This window comes from Bos taurus, chromosome 9 (assembly GCF_002263795.3).
Source record: "Bos taurus isolate L1 Dominette 01449 registration number 42190680 breed Hereford chromosome 9, ARS-UCD2.0, whole genome shotgun sequence".
Taxonomy (NCBI): domain Eukaryota; kingdom Metazoa; phylum Chordata; class Mammalia; order Artiodactyla; family Bovidae; genus Bos; species Bos taurus.
Window position 1 is genome coordinate 8,615,363 of NC_037336.1, and position 19,540 is coordinate 8,634,902.

The window sequence follows — 19,540 nt, forward strand, 5'->3', positions numbered from 1 at the left end:
CTTGGAAAAAAATCAGAAACATAAAGCACCCCAAGGAAAATACAAATGTGTTATATGAAATAAAAAATTCAGGGTATAGTTTGAAGATAAAACTGAGTACATACCCAAGAATCTAGAGCAAAATGGTAGGCAGAAAATATGAAATATGAGAGGAGACAGATGATCAATCGAAGACATCCAGGAACTAATGAACAAGAGCTCCCCAAAGGGAAAATGGAGAAAAGAGAAACGATCAAGTTAACTTCAAAAGAAGAAATAGATGCACTGGATTTCTCACCCATCAGAAATGAAACATAGATGGTACTGTACTTTTAAAGTTCTAAAAAAAATGGTTTTTTGCATAGCACAAACTGCCCATCATATCATCAACTGTGAGGATGTTGATATCCAAGGACTTTTCAGATATATATTTTGTACAAAGCATTTCTTTTCTTTCTCTTTTTAAACCCTTGGAAAACTAGCTTTGGGAAGGAAATCCAGAAAGAAGATACGGTTTCTAATGCATCAGAAGTCCAATAAGCAGAAATTGTAACATTAGAGCTAAACAGCACAATTAGAAAGCAATTGATCCAAGTAAGAAAAGGGGTCAGTAGGTACCGAGCAGGAAGTGAATACAATGGATTTCATTCAATAGATAAAGTGGGCAAGAAGAGACAAGATATTAGGTGATGTTAATCTTATGTTACTACAAGAACATTTTTTAACAAGATAAAAAAGGAACAAATTTTAAAAACTGATTCAATTCTACAAACGCTGGTTGAACAAGACAGAAAAATATACTTCATATATATATATTAATATGTTTTCTTAATTCAAGGAGCTGACATTCCTACAAAAGAGTAGGGTAGACATAAGATACATAAATGACTATAGATTAAGACAGAGTAAAGGTCACACCATAAGAAGTAAAACTGCTATGGGAATTCAAGTGGAAAAAAAAAAAAGAAAAACTGTACACATGTTTGGAGATTCAAAAAAGAGGGTCAGGTTGGAAAGAAACCTTGTAAGATGACCAGGAATCTGACTGATGAAGATGGGAGGAGTTGGGCAGAATCTGGCTGTGACATTTCCAGAACAAACAGTTGCAGAGCAATGATGGAAAAGGAGACCAAGTTCAGGAAAAAGACTAGAAACATGCAGGATGGGTTACAAAGTGGAATCCTTCAATCCCTGGTGGTACAGTGGTATAGGTGGTACAGGGGACGGTTAAGGTTCCCACTGGAGGAATGGCACTGGCAAATCACACTGGCTCTACCTCCAAAATCTACCCAGAATCTAACCACTTCCTGCAATTCTACCACCACAAGCTCTGCCTTGGATTCCTGCAAAAGTCCTATCAATTCGCCTTTGCCCTTGGTTTATTAGAGTCTATCTCAGGGGCTAGTACACTATACCCCAGGAGGATTCACTCGGTCCATCACTCATTTTTTAAGTTATGCTGAAACATGACATGCTGTCCACAGCAACCTCTGTGTTTCAGTGGCACAGCTGAGCAGTGTGGACACTACTCCAGGCCCCACAGAGCCTAAAATATTTATTAACTGGTCTCTTACAGAAAAACAGTTCCCATACCCTGGTCTACATGCAATACAGTAGTCAGAGTAACCCCCTGAGGATGTAAGGCCCATCAGGTCATCTGCTCACAGCCTTCTAGACTTCCCGTCTGAGCTTAAAAGCTGAATGAAGTCCTTCTCTTTGATGACTGGCCCGCCCTTCCTCCTCCCTTCCTGGGCCCCCCTGCCCCAAAACCTCTGCACCTGCTGTCACCATGGCCTGCATGGCTTCTCTGCAGGTATCTGCCTTCCTTCCAGGTATCTGATCTCACTTCCCTCAGACCATTTTGCCCAGATGTCAGCTTCTCGGTAAGGATTTCCTTTCTGCCCTACTCAGCATTTCAAACCATCCCTCCTTCCAGGCACCATTACTGTCCTCTGGTACTTTTTCTCCATAATGATTACTGCCTGATATACTTATTTGTCTCCTTCTAAATAAGCCCTGTGGGGACAGCACATCTGAGCTTTGTTCACTACCTGTGTATCAGTAGTATTTAGAATAGTGCCTACCACATAATAGATACCAATTTAAAAAGTTAACTGAAAAAGCAAGGAAATGAGATGAAAATAATAGATGAGAAAAACAGATGAGAAAATAGATGAGAACAATTAGTCATTTACTTTTCCTTCAACGACTACACCAAAGCCTTTGACTGGATCACAACAAACTGGAAAATTCTTAAAGAGATGGGAATATCAGACCACATTACCTGCCTCCTGAGAAACCTGTATGCAGGTCAAGAATCAACAGATAGAATACGGAACAATGCGCTGGTTCAAGATAGGAAAAGGAGTAGATCAAGGCTGTATATTATCACCCTGCTTATTTAACTTCTATGCAGAGTACACCACGCAAAATGCTGGGCTGGATGAAGCTCAACTGGAATCAAGATTACAGGGAGAAATATCAATAACTTGAAGATATGCAGATGACACCACCCTAATGGCAGAAAGTGAAGAGGAAATAAAGAGCCTCTTAATGAAGATGAAGGAGGAAAGTGAAAAAGTTGACTTAAAACTGAACATTCAAAACCACTAAGATTATGGCATCCAGCTACATCCCTTCACAGCAGATAGATGGGGAAAAAATGGAAACAGTTGACAGACTATTTTCTTGGGCTCCAACATCACTGCAGATGGTGACTGCAACCATGAAATTAAAGGACACTTGCTCCTTGGAAAAAAAGCTATGGCAAACGTAGACATCATATTAAAAAGCAGAGACATCACTTTGCTGACAAAGGCCTGTATAGTCAAAGCCATGGTTTTTCCAGTAGTCATGTATGGATGTGAAAGCGGGACCACAAAGAAGGCTGAGCACTGAAGAAATGATGCTTTTAAACTGTGGTGCTGGAGAAGACTCTCTAGAGTCCCTTGGACAGCATGGAAATCAAACCAGTCAATTCTAAAGGAAATCAACCCTGAATATTCACTGGAAGCACTGATGCTGAAGCTCCAATACTTTGGCTGCTTGATGCAAAGAGGTGATTCATTGGAAAAGACCCTGATGCTGGGAAAGATGGAGGGCAGGAGGAGAAGGAGTCAAAAGAGGATGAGATGGTTGGATGGCATCACTGATTCAATGGACTTGAGTTTGAACAAACTCCGGGAGATAGTGAAGGACAGGGAAGCCTGGTATGCTGCAGTCCATGGGGTCGCAAAGAACTGGACACAACTGACCAACTGTACAACAACAGCAAATAGAATCTTGGAAACTTAGACATTTATAAATCTTACATGAATTTCAAGACACACAGGACTGTGATTCTCACTATTATGAAAACTGATATATCAATATCTTCCAAATGTGTTTAAATTGCAAAGGCTGTTATCAATTTTGTATTCCTTAAATAAATAGGATAGCATTCTAAATAAGCCTATCAAAACTATTATAATTCTAGGTGACCTCATTTATCCTCATCTTTAGACTAAATCTAACTGTTCTAAACTATCTTGTCCCCTCCCTCCAAATGTGCAGAGTATAAGACAGAAAGACCACGTAGTATTTTTAAAGGCCACTGCTCCATGTACTTGAGTCAGAGGGAAAGAATGACTTAGATTCTCTCAAATTGGATCTTCTTGTTACAAATCTCCAGAGAGCTAAAATTAATTAGCTTCACTTAATATGAAGTAGGTAGGAGGTATTAAATCTGAAGTCCATATTCAAACCTGTCTTTTAAATCCACAAAGGAAGAGTTTGGTACCATTTTCATTTCAAACTATGTTTATAGATCACCCACTTGGGCACTCAGCACCACAAGAGACATTAACAAATACTGTCATCACAGAGCATCAGTGTCCATTCTTAACCTCAGGCCATATGGCTAAGGTTCTAATGAAACTCCTTGACCAGCTTCATTTCAGCCTGTCAAAACTAGCTTTCCTTAAAATGAACTTTTTATTTAAAACTATACATCAAACATCAAGTGTAAACTAGTATAGTAACTCCTCTAATGAAATTGGTTTTAAACAGAAATAAGTCTTTCCTGCAAAACACATTTTTCTCTTTTTTTGCTTAGAGGTAAAGTATAGATGGAAAAACAAAAAATCACCTGAATCCATTGTTAGTGATAATGTATATTGCTTAGTCACCTGGACTTCTAAACAAAATTTCCTGGAACCAAGTATAAGTAGAAAGAAACATTTCATATTCCAGGAAAAAAATGATACTAAGATTTTGAGAATTACATTTTTTCCAAGTCTCAGAAACTACCCTCTCCACTGCCACTTTTCAACAAACTGGAAGGAAAAAGGTCTTCTCTACAACCAATAGTTACTGGGCAGATAGATGCATGCCACTATCTGGACTGTCATTGTTTTCATTCTTAAAAAGGCTTATTGTTTTTTTTCTTTAATTATATAATAAAAGCCACTTATTAACAACAACAAAAAACAATGAATACTTATTTCTTGTCCTTATTCCACATTTTGTTCTCTGAGGTACAGCCTGACTTTTATATGCTGTTTGTGTGTACATATGTATATATGTATATATTTATGATGTAGAGCTGATTTACATTGCTAATTTCTGCTGTACAGTGAAGTGACTCAGTTATACATATATATATATATATACACATTCTTTTTATATTCTTTTCCATTTTATCATAAGATATTGAATAGAGTTCCCTGTGCTATACAGAAGCTGAAGTTACACTACTTTGGCCACCTGACATGAAATGCCAACTCAGTGGAAAAGACCCTGATGCTGGGAAAGACTGAGGGCAGGAAGAGGGCAACCAAGGATGAGATGTTTGGATGGCATCACCGACTCAATGAACATGAATCTGAGCAAACTCTAGGAGACAGTGAAGGACAGGGAAGCCTAGTATGCTACAGTCCATGGAGTTGCAAAGAGTAAGACAAAATTTAGCAACTGAACAATAACAAAATACAGCAGAACCTTGTTGTTTATTATTCTGTATATAATAGCTTACATCTGCTAATCCCAACCTCTCAATTCATCCCTCCCCAAACTTCCCCAGCCCATGGTAACCATGTCTCTGAGTCTGTTTCCGTTTTGTAGACAAGTTCACCTGTGTTATATTTTATACACCAAATCTAAATGATATCATATAGTATTTGCCGTCTTCTTTCTTATTTCACTTAGTATGATAATCTCTAGTTTGCATCAGTGTTGCTGCAAATGGCAGTATTTCATTATTTTTATGGCTAGCAGTATTCCACTGTACACGGGCACCACATCTTCTTTATCCATTCCTCTGCTGACGGACATTTAGGTTGTTCCCATGTCCTGGCTGTTGTGAATAGTGCTGCTATGAACATAGAAGTCCATGTATCTTTTTGAATTATAGTTTCATCTGGATATATCCCCATGACTAGGATTGCTGGATCATATGCTAACTCTAATTTTAGTTTTCTGAGGAACTTACTTACTCTCCTCCATAGCATCTTTACCAACAGTGCAAGAGGGTTCTCTTTTATCCACACTCTCTCCAGCATTTGCTATTTGTAAAATTTTCAATGATGGACATTCTGATAGTTGTGAGGTGATACCTTATTTGTAGTTCTGATTTGCATTTCTCTAATAATTAGCGATGCTGAACATCTTTTCATGTGCATTGGCCATCTGCATGTCTTCTTTGGAGAGATGTGTATTCAGGTCTTCTGCTCACTTTTTAATTGGTTTGTTTTGTTGTTGTTGAACTGTATGAGCTGTTTGTGTATACTGGAAATTAATGCCTTATTGGTCACATTATTTGCAAATATTTTCTCCTATTCTATAGGTTGTCTTTTCATTTTGTTTATAGTTTCCTTTGCTGTGCAAAAGCTTGGAAGTCTGACGAGGTCCCATTTGTCTATTTTTGTTCTTATTTTGATTGCTTGGGAGACTGACCCAAGAAGACACTGGTATGATTTATGTCAGAGAATGTTTTGCTGATGTTTTCTTTTAGGAGTTTTTTGTTGTTATGTCTTATGCTTAAGTCTTTAACTCATTTTGAGTTTATTTTTGTGTATGGTGTGAGGCTGTGTCTAACTTTATTGATTTATATGCAGCTAAACTTAGTGACTGAGCACACATGCACGCCCAACTTTCCCAGCACTGCTTGCTAAAGAGACCATCGTTTCTCCATTGTAGATCCTTGTCTGTTCTGTCAAAGACTGACTGACTGTAGGTGTGTGGGCTTATTTCTGGGCTCTCTGCTCTGATTCATTGATCCACATGCCTGCTTTTGTGCCAGTACCAAGCTATTTGGATTACTGTAGCTTTGTAGTATTTGAAGTCTGGACAGGTTATGCCTCCTGCTTTCTTCTTTTTCTTCTGGATTGCTCTGGAAATTCTGGGTCTTCTATGTTTCCATATAAATTTTAGGATTATTTGTTCTAGCTCTGTGAAAAAAATCCAAGGTAATTTGATAGGGATTGCATTAAATCTGTAGATTGCTCTGGGTAGTATGGTCATTTTAACAATATTAATTCTTCCAAGCCAAAAGCATGGGATATCTTTCCAAACTCTGAATCATCTTCAATTTCCTTTATTAACATTTTTATAGTTCTTGGCATATGTCTTTCACCTTCTTGGTCAGGTTTAACTCTAAGTATTTTATTTCTGAGGATGTGATATTAAAAGGTAATATTTTTCTACATTCCTTTTCTGTTATTTCATTATTAGTGTAAAGAAATGCAACCGACTTCTTTATATTAATCTTGTATCCTGCTACCTTGCTGAATTCATTTATCAGTTCAAGTAGTTTCTGTGTGGAGACTTGAGGGTTTTTTATACATAGTATCATGCCATATGCATATATGACAATCTTGCCTCTTCCTTTCCAATCTGGATCCCTTTTTTCTTTCTTTCTCTTGTCTGACTGCTGTTAGGATTTCCTAGGATACTATGGATACTATTCAACATAGGATACTATGTTGAATAGAAGAAGTGAGAGTGACTATCCTTGTCTTGCACCAGATTTTAGCACAAAGGCTTTCAGCTTTACCACTGAGTATTGTGTTGGTTGTAAACAGCTTTCCTTATGCTGAGATATGTTCCCTCTATATCCATTATGCTAAGAATTTTCATCATAAATGGATGCTGAATTTTGTCAAAGGCTTTTTCTGTGCCTACTGAGATGCTCGTGTGATTTCGGTCTTTCCTTCATGTGCTGTGTATCGTATTCATTGATCTGCATATACTGGACCATCCCTGTCAAGTTGCAGCTTGACTTTTACACTACTTATGCACAAAACATAAAACATGAGATAATATATACACTCTTGCACTATCATCATGTGGTGAACATTTTTCTGTGGAAACATACAAAGCTGTTTTATTACACTGTATGTAGTGTATTTCAAGTATCCTCACTGATGGGTATAGTTTGCTATTTCTCATCTAATCTTGGTGGAATGTAGAAAATGGTTAGTATTGGAAAAGTAACAAAATGCAAAAAAGATTTCAAGATTTCTGAGTAAATAAATAGTTGAGGGCACACAAAAGGCACAAGACAACTTTTCCTACCCTATGACATGAGGGTAACATGTGGAAAAGCTAAATGGAAGAAAGAAGGAGAGGAGCTCAGCCTTGGAACTGAGGTTTGAGAGGTTGGCAGGACACGCATTTCGTTATATGTAAACCAGATGGTAGTTAGAAAGGAGAAACAGAAACCTAAGATTCTTAATTTACTGATTAAATTATTAAATCCCCCTTAAATTATCCAGCATCACTAGGCTTATTTATTGTCAACTGTCAACACCCCAAAACACAACTTAGAAAACCTCACATTTAGTAAAACTATATTTATTAGACTAAATACTGTGAGGGAGAATAAGAAGGGGAAAGGCAAAGAGTATCTACAAGGTTTAAGGGCCTGGGCTGGGCCACTTTAATCGAGGTCGTAAAAGGTGGAGAACTACATTTGGGCTACGCTTATGACACAAGTTTTACGTTGGTGGATGCAGTGAAATGACAAGTCTCAAAGCAAGCCTTCTGAGGCTACCTGTCTTGGTAAGGAGGCTACTGGAGCTGTTTCAGTCAGGACCGTCTGCCACTTGGTCTGTCCTCAGTGGTGTTTAACCCGAGGGCAGAGGCACATGTCTGTGTGTCTGCTGAGCATTAGCAACGTGATATTGGTGTCAGTTCCTCACATTTTATGGGATTCAAAAGCTTTTAAAACTTATTGAGCAACATTTGGGAACCATTAAGACTTTAGATGGTCTACTACGAATTGTTACAATAGAATGCTCTGGAATAGATAAAATGTTGGAGTTAGAGTACATATGGAAAATATCCAGAAAGAAAGTGCTAGGTTTCTGACACTATCATAAGAAACAATTTTGATTAAAATATCCTGTTTTAGCTCATAGTTTTCAAAGCAAATGCTTCACATAAGAAAGTGTGGAAGTTGCTCTATCTTTAAAAATAAGTGAGAACTTTATAAGAATATCTTGAATTGTTTAAGTTGAACTGTATCACCAAATACAGAATATCATCTTTATATTTAAATTGGTGGGTTATTTAAAATATGAAAAAATTCAACAAGCTTTAAAGTACTATGCACTTTTAGAGGTTTAATTTCTGAAGAGTTTTTAATATGTTCTTTGTGGATTTAAACTATCCTTTTACAGAACCTCAAACGGAATACATTCTATAAACCAAGTCAAAGAATGACTCATTTTCTACAACTGAATATGTCTATAATTAAATCAAGGTTTATTTGATGCTAACAATTTATATCAGAAATGATAGGAAAATGTGAGAGATGAATGATTTTTAGCAGATTCAAAATTGAAATTACACACAAAAGATCAACTCACTTTCACAAGAAGATATACCTTTTAGTCTAAATTGCTAGGGAGTTACCACATAGCATACATTATATTCACTAATTCTTATGTTCAAAATATGTTCCTGTCATTTTGTGGGACAAAATACATCATGCTGAAACACTCACTGTGCATATAAATTTAAATTTTTGGAATTTAAGAAAAATAACATATATTAATAGAAGTGTAAATTTTTAAAAGGATGTATGCATGAAGTCACTTCAGTCCTGTCTGACTCTATATGACACTATGGACTGTAGCCAGACAGGCTCACCTGTTCAATGGATTTTCCAAACAAGAATACTGCAGAGGGTTGCCATTTCCTTTTCCATAAAAGGATGTAATTAACGTATAATTATATAAATAATATAATTATAATTCTACTAAAAAGGTAATTAGAAGTGGTTATCTTCAGTAATTCCATATCCTGGCCTGCATTTGGTACTGTCAGCTTTTAGAATACTGAAAGGCAAAGGAGAAAACGAAAGCTATACCCCTCTGAAGGCAGAGTTCCAAAGAATATCAAGGAGAGATAAGAAAGCCTTCCTAAGTGAACAATGCAAAGACATAGAGGAAAACAAAAGAACGGGAAAGACTAGAGATCTCTTCAAGAAAATTAGATACCAAGGGAACATTTTATGTGAATATGAGCATAATTAAAGACAGAAACCATATGGACTTAACAGAAGAAGATATTAAGAAGAGGTGGCAAGAATACATAGAAAAACTATACAAAAAAGATCTTAATGACCCAGATAACCACAATGGTGTGATCACTCACCTAGAGCCAGACATCTTAGAGTGCAAACTCAAGTGGGCTTTAGGAAGCATCCTTATGAACAAAGCTAGTGGAGGTGATGGAATTCCAGTTGAGCTACTTCAAGTCCTAAAAGATGATGCTGTGAAAGTGCCACACTCAATATGCCAGCAAATTTGGAAAACTCAGCAATGGCCACAGAATGGAAAAGGTCAGTTTTCATTCCAATCCCAAAGGCAATGCCAAAGAATGCTCAAACTACTGCACAATTGCACTCTTCTCACACGTTAGCAGAGCAATTCTCAATATTCTCTAAGCTAGGCTTCATTACATGAACCGTGAAGTTCCAGATGTTGAAGTTGGATTTAGAAAAGGCAGAGGAACTAGAGATCAAACCGCCAACATATGGTGGATCACAGAAAAAGCAACAGAGTTCCAGAAAAACATGTATTTCTACTTAATTGATTGACTACACCAAAGCCTTTGACTGTGTGGGTCACAAAAACTGTGGAAAATTCTTAAACAGATGGGAATACCAGACCACCTGACCTGCCTCCTGAGAAATCTGTATGCAGGTCAAGAAGCAACCATTAGAACCAGACATGGAAAAACAGACTGGTTCCAAATTGGGAAAGGAGTATGTCAAGGCTGTATATTATTACCTTGCTTATTAAACTTACATGCAGAGTACATTATGCAAAATGCTGGGCTGGATGAAGCACAAGCTGGAATCAAGATTGCCGGGAGAAATATCAATAACCTCGGACACGCAGATGATACCACCCTTACAGCACAAAGCAAAGAGGAACTAAAGAGCCTCTTGATGAAAGTGAAAGAGGAGAGTGAAAAAGCTGGCTTAAAATTCAACACTCAGAAAACAAAGATCATGGCATCTGGTCCCATCACTTCATGGCAAATAGACAGGGAAACAACGGAAACAGTGAGAGACTTTATCTTCTTGGGCTCCAAAAATCATTGCAGATGGTGACTGCAGCCATGAAATTAAAAGCATTAAATTCTGCTCGGGAAGAAAAGCTATTAAACCTAGACAGCATATTAAAAAGTAGAGACACTACTTTGGTGACACAGGTCTGTCTAGTCAAAGCTGTGCTTTTTCCAGTACTCATGTATGGATGTGAGAGTTGGACTATAAAGAGCGCCAAAGAATTAATGCTTTTGAACTGTGGCATTGGAGAAGACTCTTCAGAGTCCCTTGGACTGCAAGGAGATCAAACTAGTTAATTCCAAAGGAAATCAACCCTGAATATTCATTAGAAGGACTGATGCTGAAGCTGATGCTCCATTACTTTGGCCACCTAAGGGGCCATTAGAAAAGACCCTGGTGCTGGGAAAGATTGAAGGCAGGAGGAGAAGGGGACAAAAGAGGATGAGATGGTTAGATGGCACCACCAACCCAATGGACATGAGTCTGAACAACCCCCCAGAGATGGTGAAGGACAGGGAAGCCTGGCATGATGCAGTCCTTGGGGCTGCAAGTAGCACATGACATATCGACTGAGCAGTAACAACAGCCATCTGATGGTATACAGTGGGCCTCATTTTTTTTCCCTCTCTTTTATCTTTTTCTCAACATATTTACTTCTGTTTTCTGAACCATACATTATTCAATTTAGCCACTTAACACAGCATTTTTTACAAGATGGACCTTCTCTTACCTAACCAGAGAAGAGCTATTAAATTTAAGACTTTTAATACTGATATTATATTTTTAAAAATTGGCCCTACGGTCCATACTGCAACATGTCATTTATCTGAGTGTATTCTTCCTAGAACATTCATCCCTTAAGGGCAGGACCAAATCCAGGACCACATATCACATTCACTTGAGATGTCTCTTTACTTCCCTGAACCTGTGAGCCCCTCAGCCTCTGGTCTCTGATGACACTGATGGATCTAAAGCACCGCTTTTACATCATGGCTGTCAGCCATCAGGCTGGGTCTGGGTTCTGTTTCCTCATGATCTGAGCCCTGTTCTCTGATCGTCCCAGGTGGTCATGCCCGGAGGTACAGGCCGTGCTGGATGGTGTCCATCTATTTACCTGGCGGGGCTTGTGCCCATTTTCCTCTGAGATGAGCTACCTCAGCTACCCCTCCTCCTCCCATAGTTAATGAACGGTAAGTGGAGATGCCTCGTTGTGGTTTTACTCTTGTAGTTTGCTACACTGAGTTTAATTTCAATTACTGTATGTTCATTTTCAAACACTGCATTTCGTCATTTATAAATTTGCTAGGGTTTCATTCATTCTTTCTTTAATACTTTGCTGTCGTCTGCGGTATGTTGATCTGGTCTTATTTCTTTCATCATAGTTAACTGTTCCATAATCTGTGTTGATAGTTCCAGGATCAGAGCTTGGCAGGTCTTTCTCTGCTGTCTGCTACTTCTGTTCGCTCTCTTATACGCGGTGCTTTGTCTTCTTGTGTGCTTGAATATTTGACTCTGACATCTTCACTTGCGCTCCTTTGTGGGAATTCTGTGAAGCCAAGAATTAAGGTATGTCCTCTCGTGACGACTGTACTTACTTGCACCATTTACTGCACTGCCAGTCTGAAACTGCAGTGAAACAAATTCACTCTGCTGATGTGCATTTGGCCTGCATAGCTGCAAAGTGCTAGTCTGCAACTACAATTTCTTAGGAATCTGGTTCTTTCTCCTTGTTCTTGACACTAAGGTCAACTTTGCTTTTCACTTTTTGCAAGTAATGTATTTAACTTTACTTCACGTGATGATGCCATCTTCAGGAGAGGGAGGGGCTCCACGTTGCAAGAAGCTCTGTTTCCTATGAGATGCCAACCAACCATCCAGGCTCTAGACTGTGCTGTCCAACATAACACCCACTGGAAACATGCGACTTTTCAGCACTTGACATATGACTACTGAGACTAGGGAACGAATTTCTAATATTACATACTTTTAATTAGTTTAAACTAAAAACTGAAGCAGTACTTTAGTAGAACTGTATTTCACCTTTAACTTACTTAAATGGTCACATTAACCTACTTAATGAAAATTTAGTGGTTGAATTAAAATGTTCCTTAAGTATAAAATACACACCAGGTATCGAAGGCTTAGTATGAAGAAGGATACAACCTATGATATAGAGAAGGCTCTAGGACACCCCCTTGTTTACCTACAACACAGCCAGACACAAGCCCCTAACATTCTCAGCCTTCGCTTCACAGAAGATTAGCTGAGCTATTTGTCCACACTGATCAATCAGAACAGGTGGCTTGCTGATCTGACTTAAGTAACCCTTAGCTAGATTACCCTCTTTCGCCAGGTCCCCAAGGTCTGCCCTCTTCTCAGCCGGCCAGCAGACAGCCCTTCCTGATCCCTGGCTGACCTCAGGGAAAACATGCCATGATCATCCCGCTCTCACAGCTGGTTCTTTACAGCCACAAACTGACATAGTATCTTAGATGATGTAGTATCTCAGAGAAAAGTCTGCAGAAGGATAGGTACCTGAAATTCTGAGAAAACAGGTCTACTTGCTTTTATTAATGACAAAAGCAAAACAGCATGGTAAATACATTTTATTTATATAGAATGTATTTTTTTTTTTTTATAGAATGTATTTTGAGGCTCTCCCTGATAATGGGCTTGTTTACTCCAAAACTTAGCATTCAACTCCTCTCTAAAGTAAGTATTTAGAGTAAAAGTATGCACGTTTTACTTTATTATTTTTCCTCTAACATTATCTTTAGTTATTCAGTATCATCTTACTTTTCCCTTTGTAGTTAGTATATGTAATTATAACTCTGTTTTAGCTCTTTCATTTTAAATCTGTTCAACTTTTTGTAATTCATGTAGTTTAGTTTAACACATCAGTTTTTATTTTAGCATCGTCAGTTAACTTAAGTCATCTTAACCATTTGTCCTAGTGAAATTATATCCTAATGCTAAAATCTAAAACCACAGATTAATGATTTTTAAGGCTGGCTATATACATTAACAAATATACTTAACCAGAACATCCCACAAAAATCAAGCTTGATTTATACAGATCATCACATTTCTAGGTGTTTTACTGTCCAAATAAGACAAGTTCACGTCAAGGAAAGGTAAAATAATTAAACAGGATGGCAGAAATTAAACTTGTGGTTCACAGATTTTTTTAAAATGGTCATTTGGAAAGATACAATCTTGCTTCATCCCTCTCTGTATTTCCCAAACATTCAATGCTCCTGCCACAACATACTTTTTCCATATCAGGCCAAATAAATTTGACTTTATGCTTTATTAACACAGGTTCCTTCTCCGCTTGGTACAGCCTCCACTGTTTTGTTTGTTCATTTAGATTCACTTGTGCTTTGAGGCCCAGTTAAAATGCTACACTGTAGGGAAAACCATTACCTCCTTTGCCTTCCCACAGCATTCTGCCTGTAATTTCGTTACAGCATGCCATTTACTTTTCTATTACTAGTATTTATTTTCATATCCAAATCCATTAGGCTGTTTGCTTTCCAAAGGCATGGGCTGTGTATATGTCTCTGATGCTGTCTCTCTCTCTGAGAACCTACCCAGTACTCTATTCTGCCAGACCACAAAGACACACTGCTCATTCATCCTCCTATCCAGACTCAAATATTTCTGCATGTTTGTATTATTTTTCATAATTCTGTGTTTATTTTACTCACACTAGCATGTAAATTGTGCATGTATTAATATCTATTAGATTAAGTAGCAATTAACAAACATAAAACTAAGAATGTAAAAGTCCTTTTGTCATAATTGCATATAAAATCTAAAAATGGATTTCTAATTTGCTCAGGTGGCTCACTTAGAATTTATAAACAATGTATTATGTGAAAGGATAAATTTAAAAAATTGTTGCTTTAAGAGAACTTTGTAAACATGGTATGATAGGCATTGTTTATAACTCTGCTAAATTATTCTTTCAGAGATCATTTTAAACACAAAAAACCTTAACTATTTTTAGATGACTCTTTTAATTCTCAAACATTATAACATTTGAAAAATGCCAGACAACCTCATATATGAATGCAATATTACTTAAGAAAAAAAGTCTCTAAAATGTACTCAGTATTAGTAAGAGATCAATATATGTGTGTTTTAGAAAAATCACTGCTTTAACATCTTGCTAGGAAGATTATCTTTCAGTTCAGTTTAGTAGCTCATTCGTGTCTGACTCTTTGCGACGCCATGAATCGCAGCACGCCAGGCCTTCCTGTCCATCACCAACTCCCGGAGTTCACTCAGACGCAAGTCCATCCAGTCAGTGATGCCATCCAGCCATCTCATCCTCTGTCGTCCCCGTCTCCTCCTGCCCCCAATCCCTCCCAGCATCAGAGTCTTTTCCAATGAGTCAACTCTTTGCATGAGGTGGCCAAAGTACTGGAGTTTCAGCTTTAGCATCATTCCTTCCAAAGAACACCCAGGACTGATCTCCTTTAGGATGGACTGGTTGGATCTCCTTGCAGTCCAAGAGAAATAATTTTAAGTACAACACAATAAATTATAACTTTTTTGTTTCTAAATTGAAAAACTGTTCTCCAAAACTATTACTTGCAACAGGTGCGTAACAAAGGTGCCACCAAGTGCCTTGTGGGGTATTTTTATTACAGTATCATCTACCTTAGTCAAAGTGCCCACCAAAATGTCACAAGTGACACAGTGCTGATTTTCTTCTTGCAAGCTGAGATTTCCTAGTCCACGGTGAATGGACACCGCGCGATCAGTCTTTCACCACACACTTTACCCTAGCCCTACCCCACGTGTCAAATCTCATGTGAACTGCTCATTCTTCTCCATTATTACAATTTTTAATGTATAAAACAATGATTTTCATTTGCTTATATGTGAATTAGTAGGGTTAATATCTCCTTTATGAGTGGCAGTACCCAGAGCATGCTTAATTTTGAATCTGGCAGGGAGAGCTCTCCTAACAGTCCATCATTGTTTTTTCTTACTCTCTTAAGAAAACTACCCTGCATCCCAAATATAACAATTGTATTTCTGCCATCCTCTTCCCAGCATGCACAGGCAATTTGACATTTAGAGATTTGGTAGAGAACAAAGACAAAATATTGGGAGAGATAAATCCATAAATCTAAAGGGTTATGTTTTATACTGCAAAGTAACATTTCAAAGCATAAATCAACTAAAATGTTTTAGAAAAATATTTAACAATTCAAAGGAGGTCACTTAAACCACTATAAACTAGACTGAAAAAGAAAAATACCAAATGGGATGCATATAAAAGTTATGGCCAAGTGTATCATTTAACTAAAGCTTACTGATCTATAACACACAAATTCATTCAGTTCAGCAATACAGGGGCATTTTAAAGCCCCTTTTACCAGTGCAACTTGATTTTGAAAGTTTGACCTGTTTTTCTGCTAAGGTTTCAATAACGTAAGAATCTAAGAAACAGAACTTATTTAGATCTTCAAGGTCAGAGCCCTCTCAAAAAATTACAAATCAACCCAACAGTAACTTTTCATTCTGTTCTCACTTAGCAAAAAATGACAACCCAAAGCATTTCAGGTATCAACCCTACTTGTGATGTGTGTGGGGGGTGGGGGTGGGGCTGTGTGCATTTCAAAGTTAAAAATCTGGGACTAAAGTGTCTTTGTTGTTAGCTACCAAAGCAGACCTGGAAAATTAAGTCAATTAATTTATAACAGAAACATTTCACTATTACTTCTTCACATTTGCTTTCCCTTGATTTTGGTTTTGACTCATCTCTTGACCTTGTTCTTTCCTCCCAGTTTTGGTCTCTTCCCGTCTTTGCCCTGCACCCTGGACTCTGTGCTTGGTCTCTTCCATTTCTGACTCTCAGCCTGTTCTGTCTCTAAATCTCATCCTCCTCCAGTCCTTCAAATCATCTCCCCAGATAGCCTAGGCTCTGATGGAGAAGGGCACCAGCTGTGCAGACATATCCAGCAAAAATACAGAGAGAGAATTTCATCTCCACCCCTTGGCATATATTCATTTACCACTAACTTATCTCCAGTCAGACGTTCTGTTCACCTAGCAAAACTTGTGCCCCTTTCTTTAGTTTTGTGCCCAGTGGCCCACGTGATTCTCAGCAAATAACTGAAATTACACCTCAAAGCAAGATGAGACAATCACAGAGAACTTCCTGCTCACCCTCACTAAGAAATTACTATCTGAGTTCACACTGTTGACTCCTTCCTTGCAATCTAGAGCAAGAAGGATCCTTCCTTCCACCTAAAGCATTCTTCAATGTTCTAACTACTGTCTCCTCCAGAACAGGGTGACACTGGCTCATCATTCATTCTTTCTCATATTTTTCTTCAATTTTTCCTGCTCCATGAATTCATCCCATCATCCCTAAAGTCTCTCCTCATTCAAAAAGAAAAGAAAAAAAAAGATTCTCTGCTGATGCTGCATACCTTCTCTAGTTTCCATCCAATCCCTCTTAAGCTCCATGAAGAATTTCAGTGCTTTACATTCCCTTTTATTCACTGCACGTAGTTTTTGCCTCCAGCATCCACATCTCTCCTTCTTCTTTCCGCTCACTCCCCCATAGTTCTGTCATCCGCCTGCCTGGGTCTCCAGGCTCCTCACACTCTGCCTTCTGAGTTCATTCTGTAAATATCCAACTGCCCGTGAAATCTCCATCTCAAGTCAGCTAAGCAGTATCTATACTTTTTTCTTTAATCTTAGTATCTATTTTTATCTCACCTTGGTGATACCAAAATTTACCATATTACTCAGAAACTGGAGGCCATTCCAAAATATTCTGCCTCCCCTGCCACTCTTCAGATCCAAGCAAGGAGGTCCTCTCTCAATTCTGTGTTCATTTCACTCTTAAGACCACTGTTTGCTTCAGGCTTTCGCCATCTCTCCTGGATTACTGTAAACTGTTCCTCCTGGCACCCTCTCCCAAATGGTTTCTATGCTCTGGTCTCAGTTTCTCAAATCCATTCTCTCTCTTCTGTAATTTAAATTACTGAAAACAAGCCAGACCACAGTTCCCACTTTCTTGTGTAAAACCATCCATTGGCTCTTTTCCAGACCTTTCTGATTTGACTTCTAACTTGGCAACCCCATTTCCTCTTTCCTCCAACCCCTTACACCTCCACAATTAAAAACAAAACAACAATAATGGTTTTAAACTGTCTGAACACAAAACTGTACGGTTGAAGGGAACTTGATGTGTATGCTGTGTTCCTCCGCCTGGAGCAGCCTTCCCTGGATTCCCCTCTCACCTGGAGAGGCGGCCCTGCCATCCCCTGTCTGAAGCCCTTCTTTCTGACGAGCCCACAGTGACCTCCAGGTAGAGCTCACTGCTGCCTTACCGGGCCATCCAGCATTCTGTACCTATTCCCGTTACTCCACAACAGTCTAGAGCTGACTCTGCTAAAGCACTCCAAATTTATCTTTTTCATAATGGAACCCCTCAATGACTTATCAAGAAAAAGACCCTCTCAAAATTCACAGAGATGAAGAGCACAGGATCTCAGAGCTTTTGTCAGAATACACAGGAAAAACTTATAATGTCTGGCTCACAATTACACATTCTTAAACATTAACTGCTGTCATCATTAACTTTATCATTATTTTATTAACTAAAGTGACCAGAGCTGGATGGGTTAAAAGCTGTTCTAGGTCATAGGCACTTTTGTTCTCAGTCCTAAAAGTGACAGATTCTACCAAAAGTCTCTTGAATTTTTTAAAACAACAACAAAAAAGGCATTTAAGAATGATTTCTTATTATACCATTAAGTATGGTAAATAATAACCACATTTTGTTCTTCAAGGGTAACTAATTTATAATGATCCTCTCCCTAATGGAAATCATTATATCACCAAGAAGTTCTATTGAAGAGACCAATTTCTTCTTAACAAAGTTCCTTTTGTCACCACATATGAAAACAAAGGTATCAGATGCTTAAGACACCATAATTCAAAACAAATCTTTTCTTACACAGTTATAAATTCTAAGAAAGGTTGAAACAAGCTGCTTTACCTTCAGGGGCATCTGCATCACATCTCTTTGGCACAGAAAGGGATGAATTGCCTCTATGGTCACTGTAAGTCATATTGCTCTAAAAAATGAAGATACAGTTAAAATATAAATAGTATATTAACATATATATTTTGATTAAAAAGTGACACATTATGAACTTTATACCCTGTTTTCTATTAAACCACATTTGGCTAATATTCTAAAATGTAAATTTTATGTAAAATTTCAATTAGAATAAAAAGATTCATGGTAAACTTGACATTAAGGCTTTCCTGCAACAATGTTTAGGCCCTGTGTTAATCAATGGAGCTTCTGCCCAGAGAAAACAGCCCTTGGTTTTCCACTGTGGAACAAGAGGAGAATACCACTTATCCATGCAAAAGCATGATCTTATTTCATCCATTCATAGAAGAATGTTTCATAACATGAGCCCAAGAACTAGGTGCAGGGGATAAGGCAAGAAGATAATAAAAGGTATAAGAAACGAGAAGAATGACTAAGGTGATCTTTTAGCAGTGTGTTTCCCAAACTTGGGTCACCTGTGTATCTGCTGTGATGTGTGTCCCATCTCTGGTCCACTGACACTACTGATATTTCTCAATGAACTAACTACTAATTACATGTTAAAGAAAGAATGAAGGATGAAAAAGGGATGATCTGGGCAGAATGGGTTAATAATGAAAGATTCCATTAAAGTAAGGCTTGAACTGGGCCCTAAAACACCGATTTGATTCGAACTATTAGAAAGCAGAGCAAGAGATATTTTAGGAAAAGGAAACTAAATAAAGGCCAAATTAGATATCATCAAAATATTTTAAACTTTCAAAATATTCAAACTATCTCTCCAGATACAACTAAGAATCACAGGTGGCTTTTGAAAGATAACACCAAGGAATCAGTGTAACAGGTAAGAGGATCCCCATCAGGATATGAGAAAGCGTAATTACCCACAAATAAAACATTTAAGTCTC

The 19,540-nt window shown here is 38.0% G+C and overlaps 1 protein-coding gene across 1 annotated transcript in view; it reads right to left on the minus strand.

Moving 5' to 3' along the window:
- LMBRD1 (LMBR1 domain containing 1) overlaps nucleotides 1-19,540 on the minus strand; it is a 132,297-nt gene that overhangs the window by 8,211 nt on the left and 104,546 nt on the right. Inside the window, 1 exon segment of the mRNA NM_001035092.2 lies at nucleotides 18,570-18,648. Coding sequence (NP_001030264.1) covers nucleotides 18,570-18,648 — 79 coding nt within the window.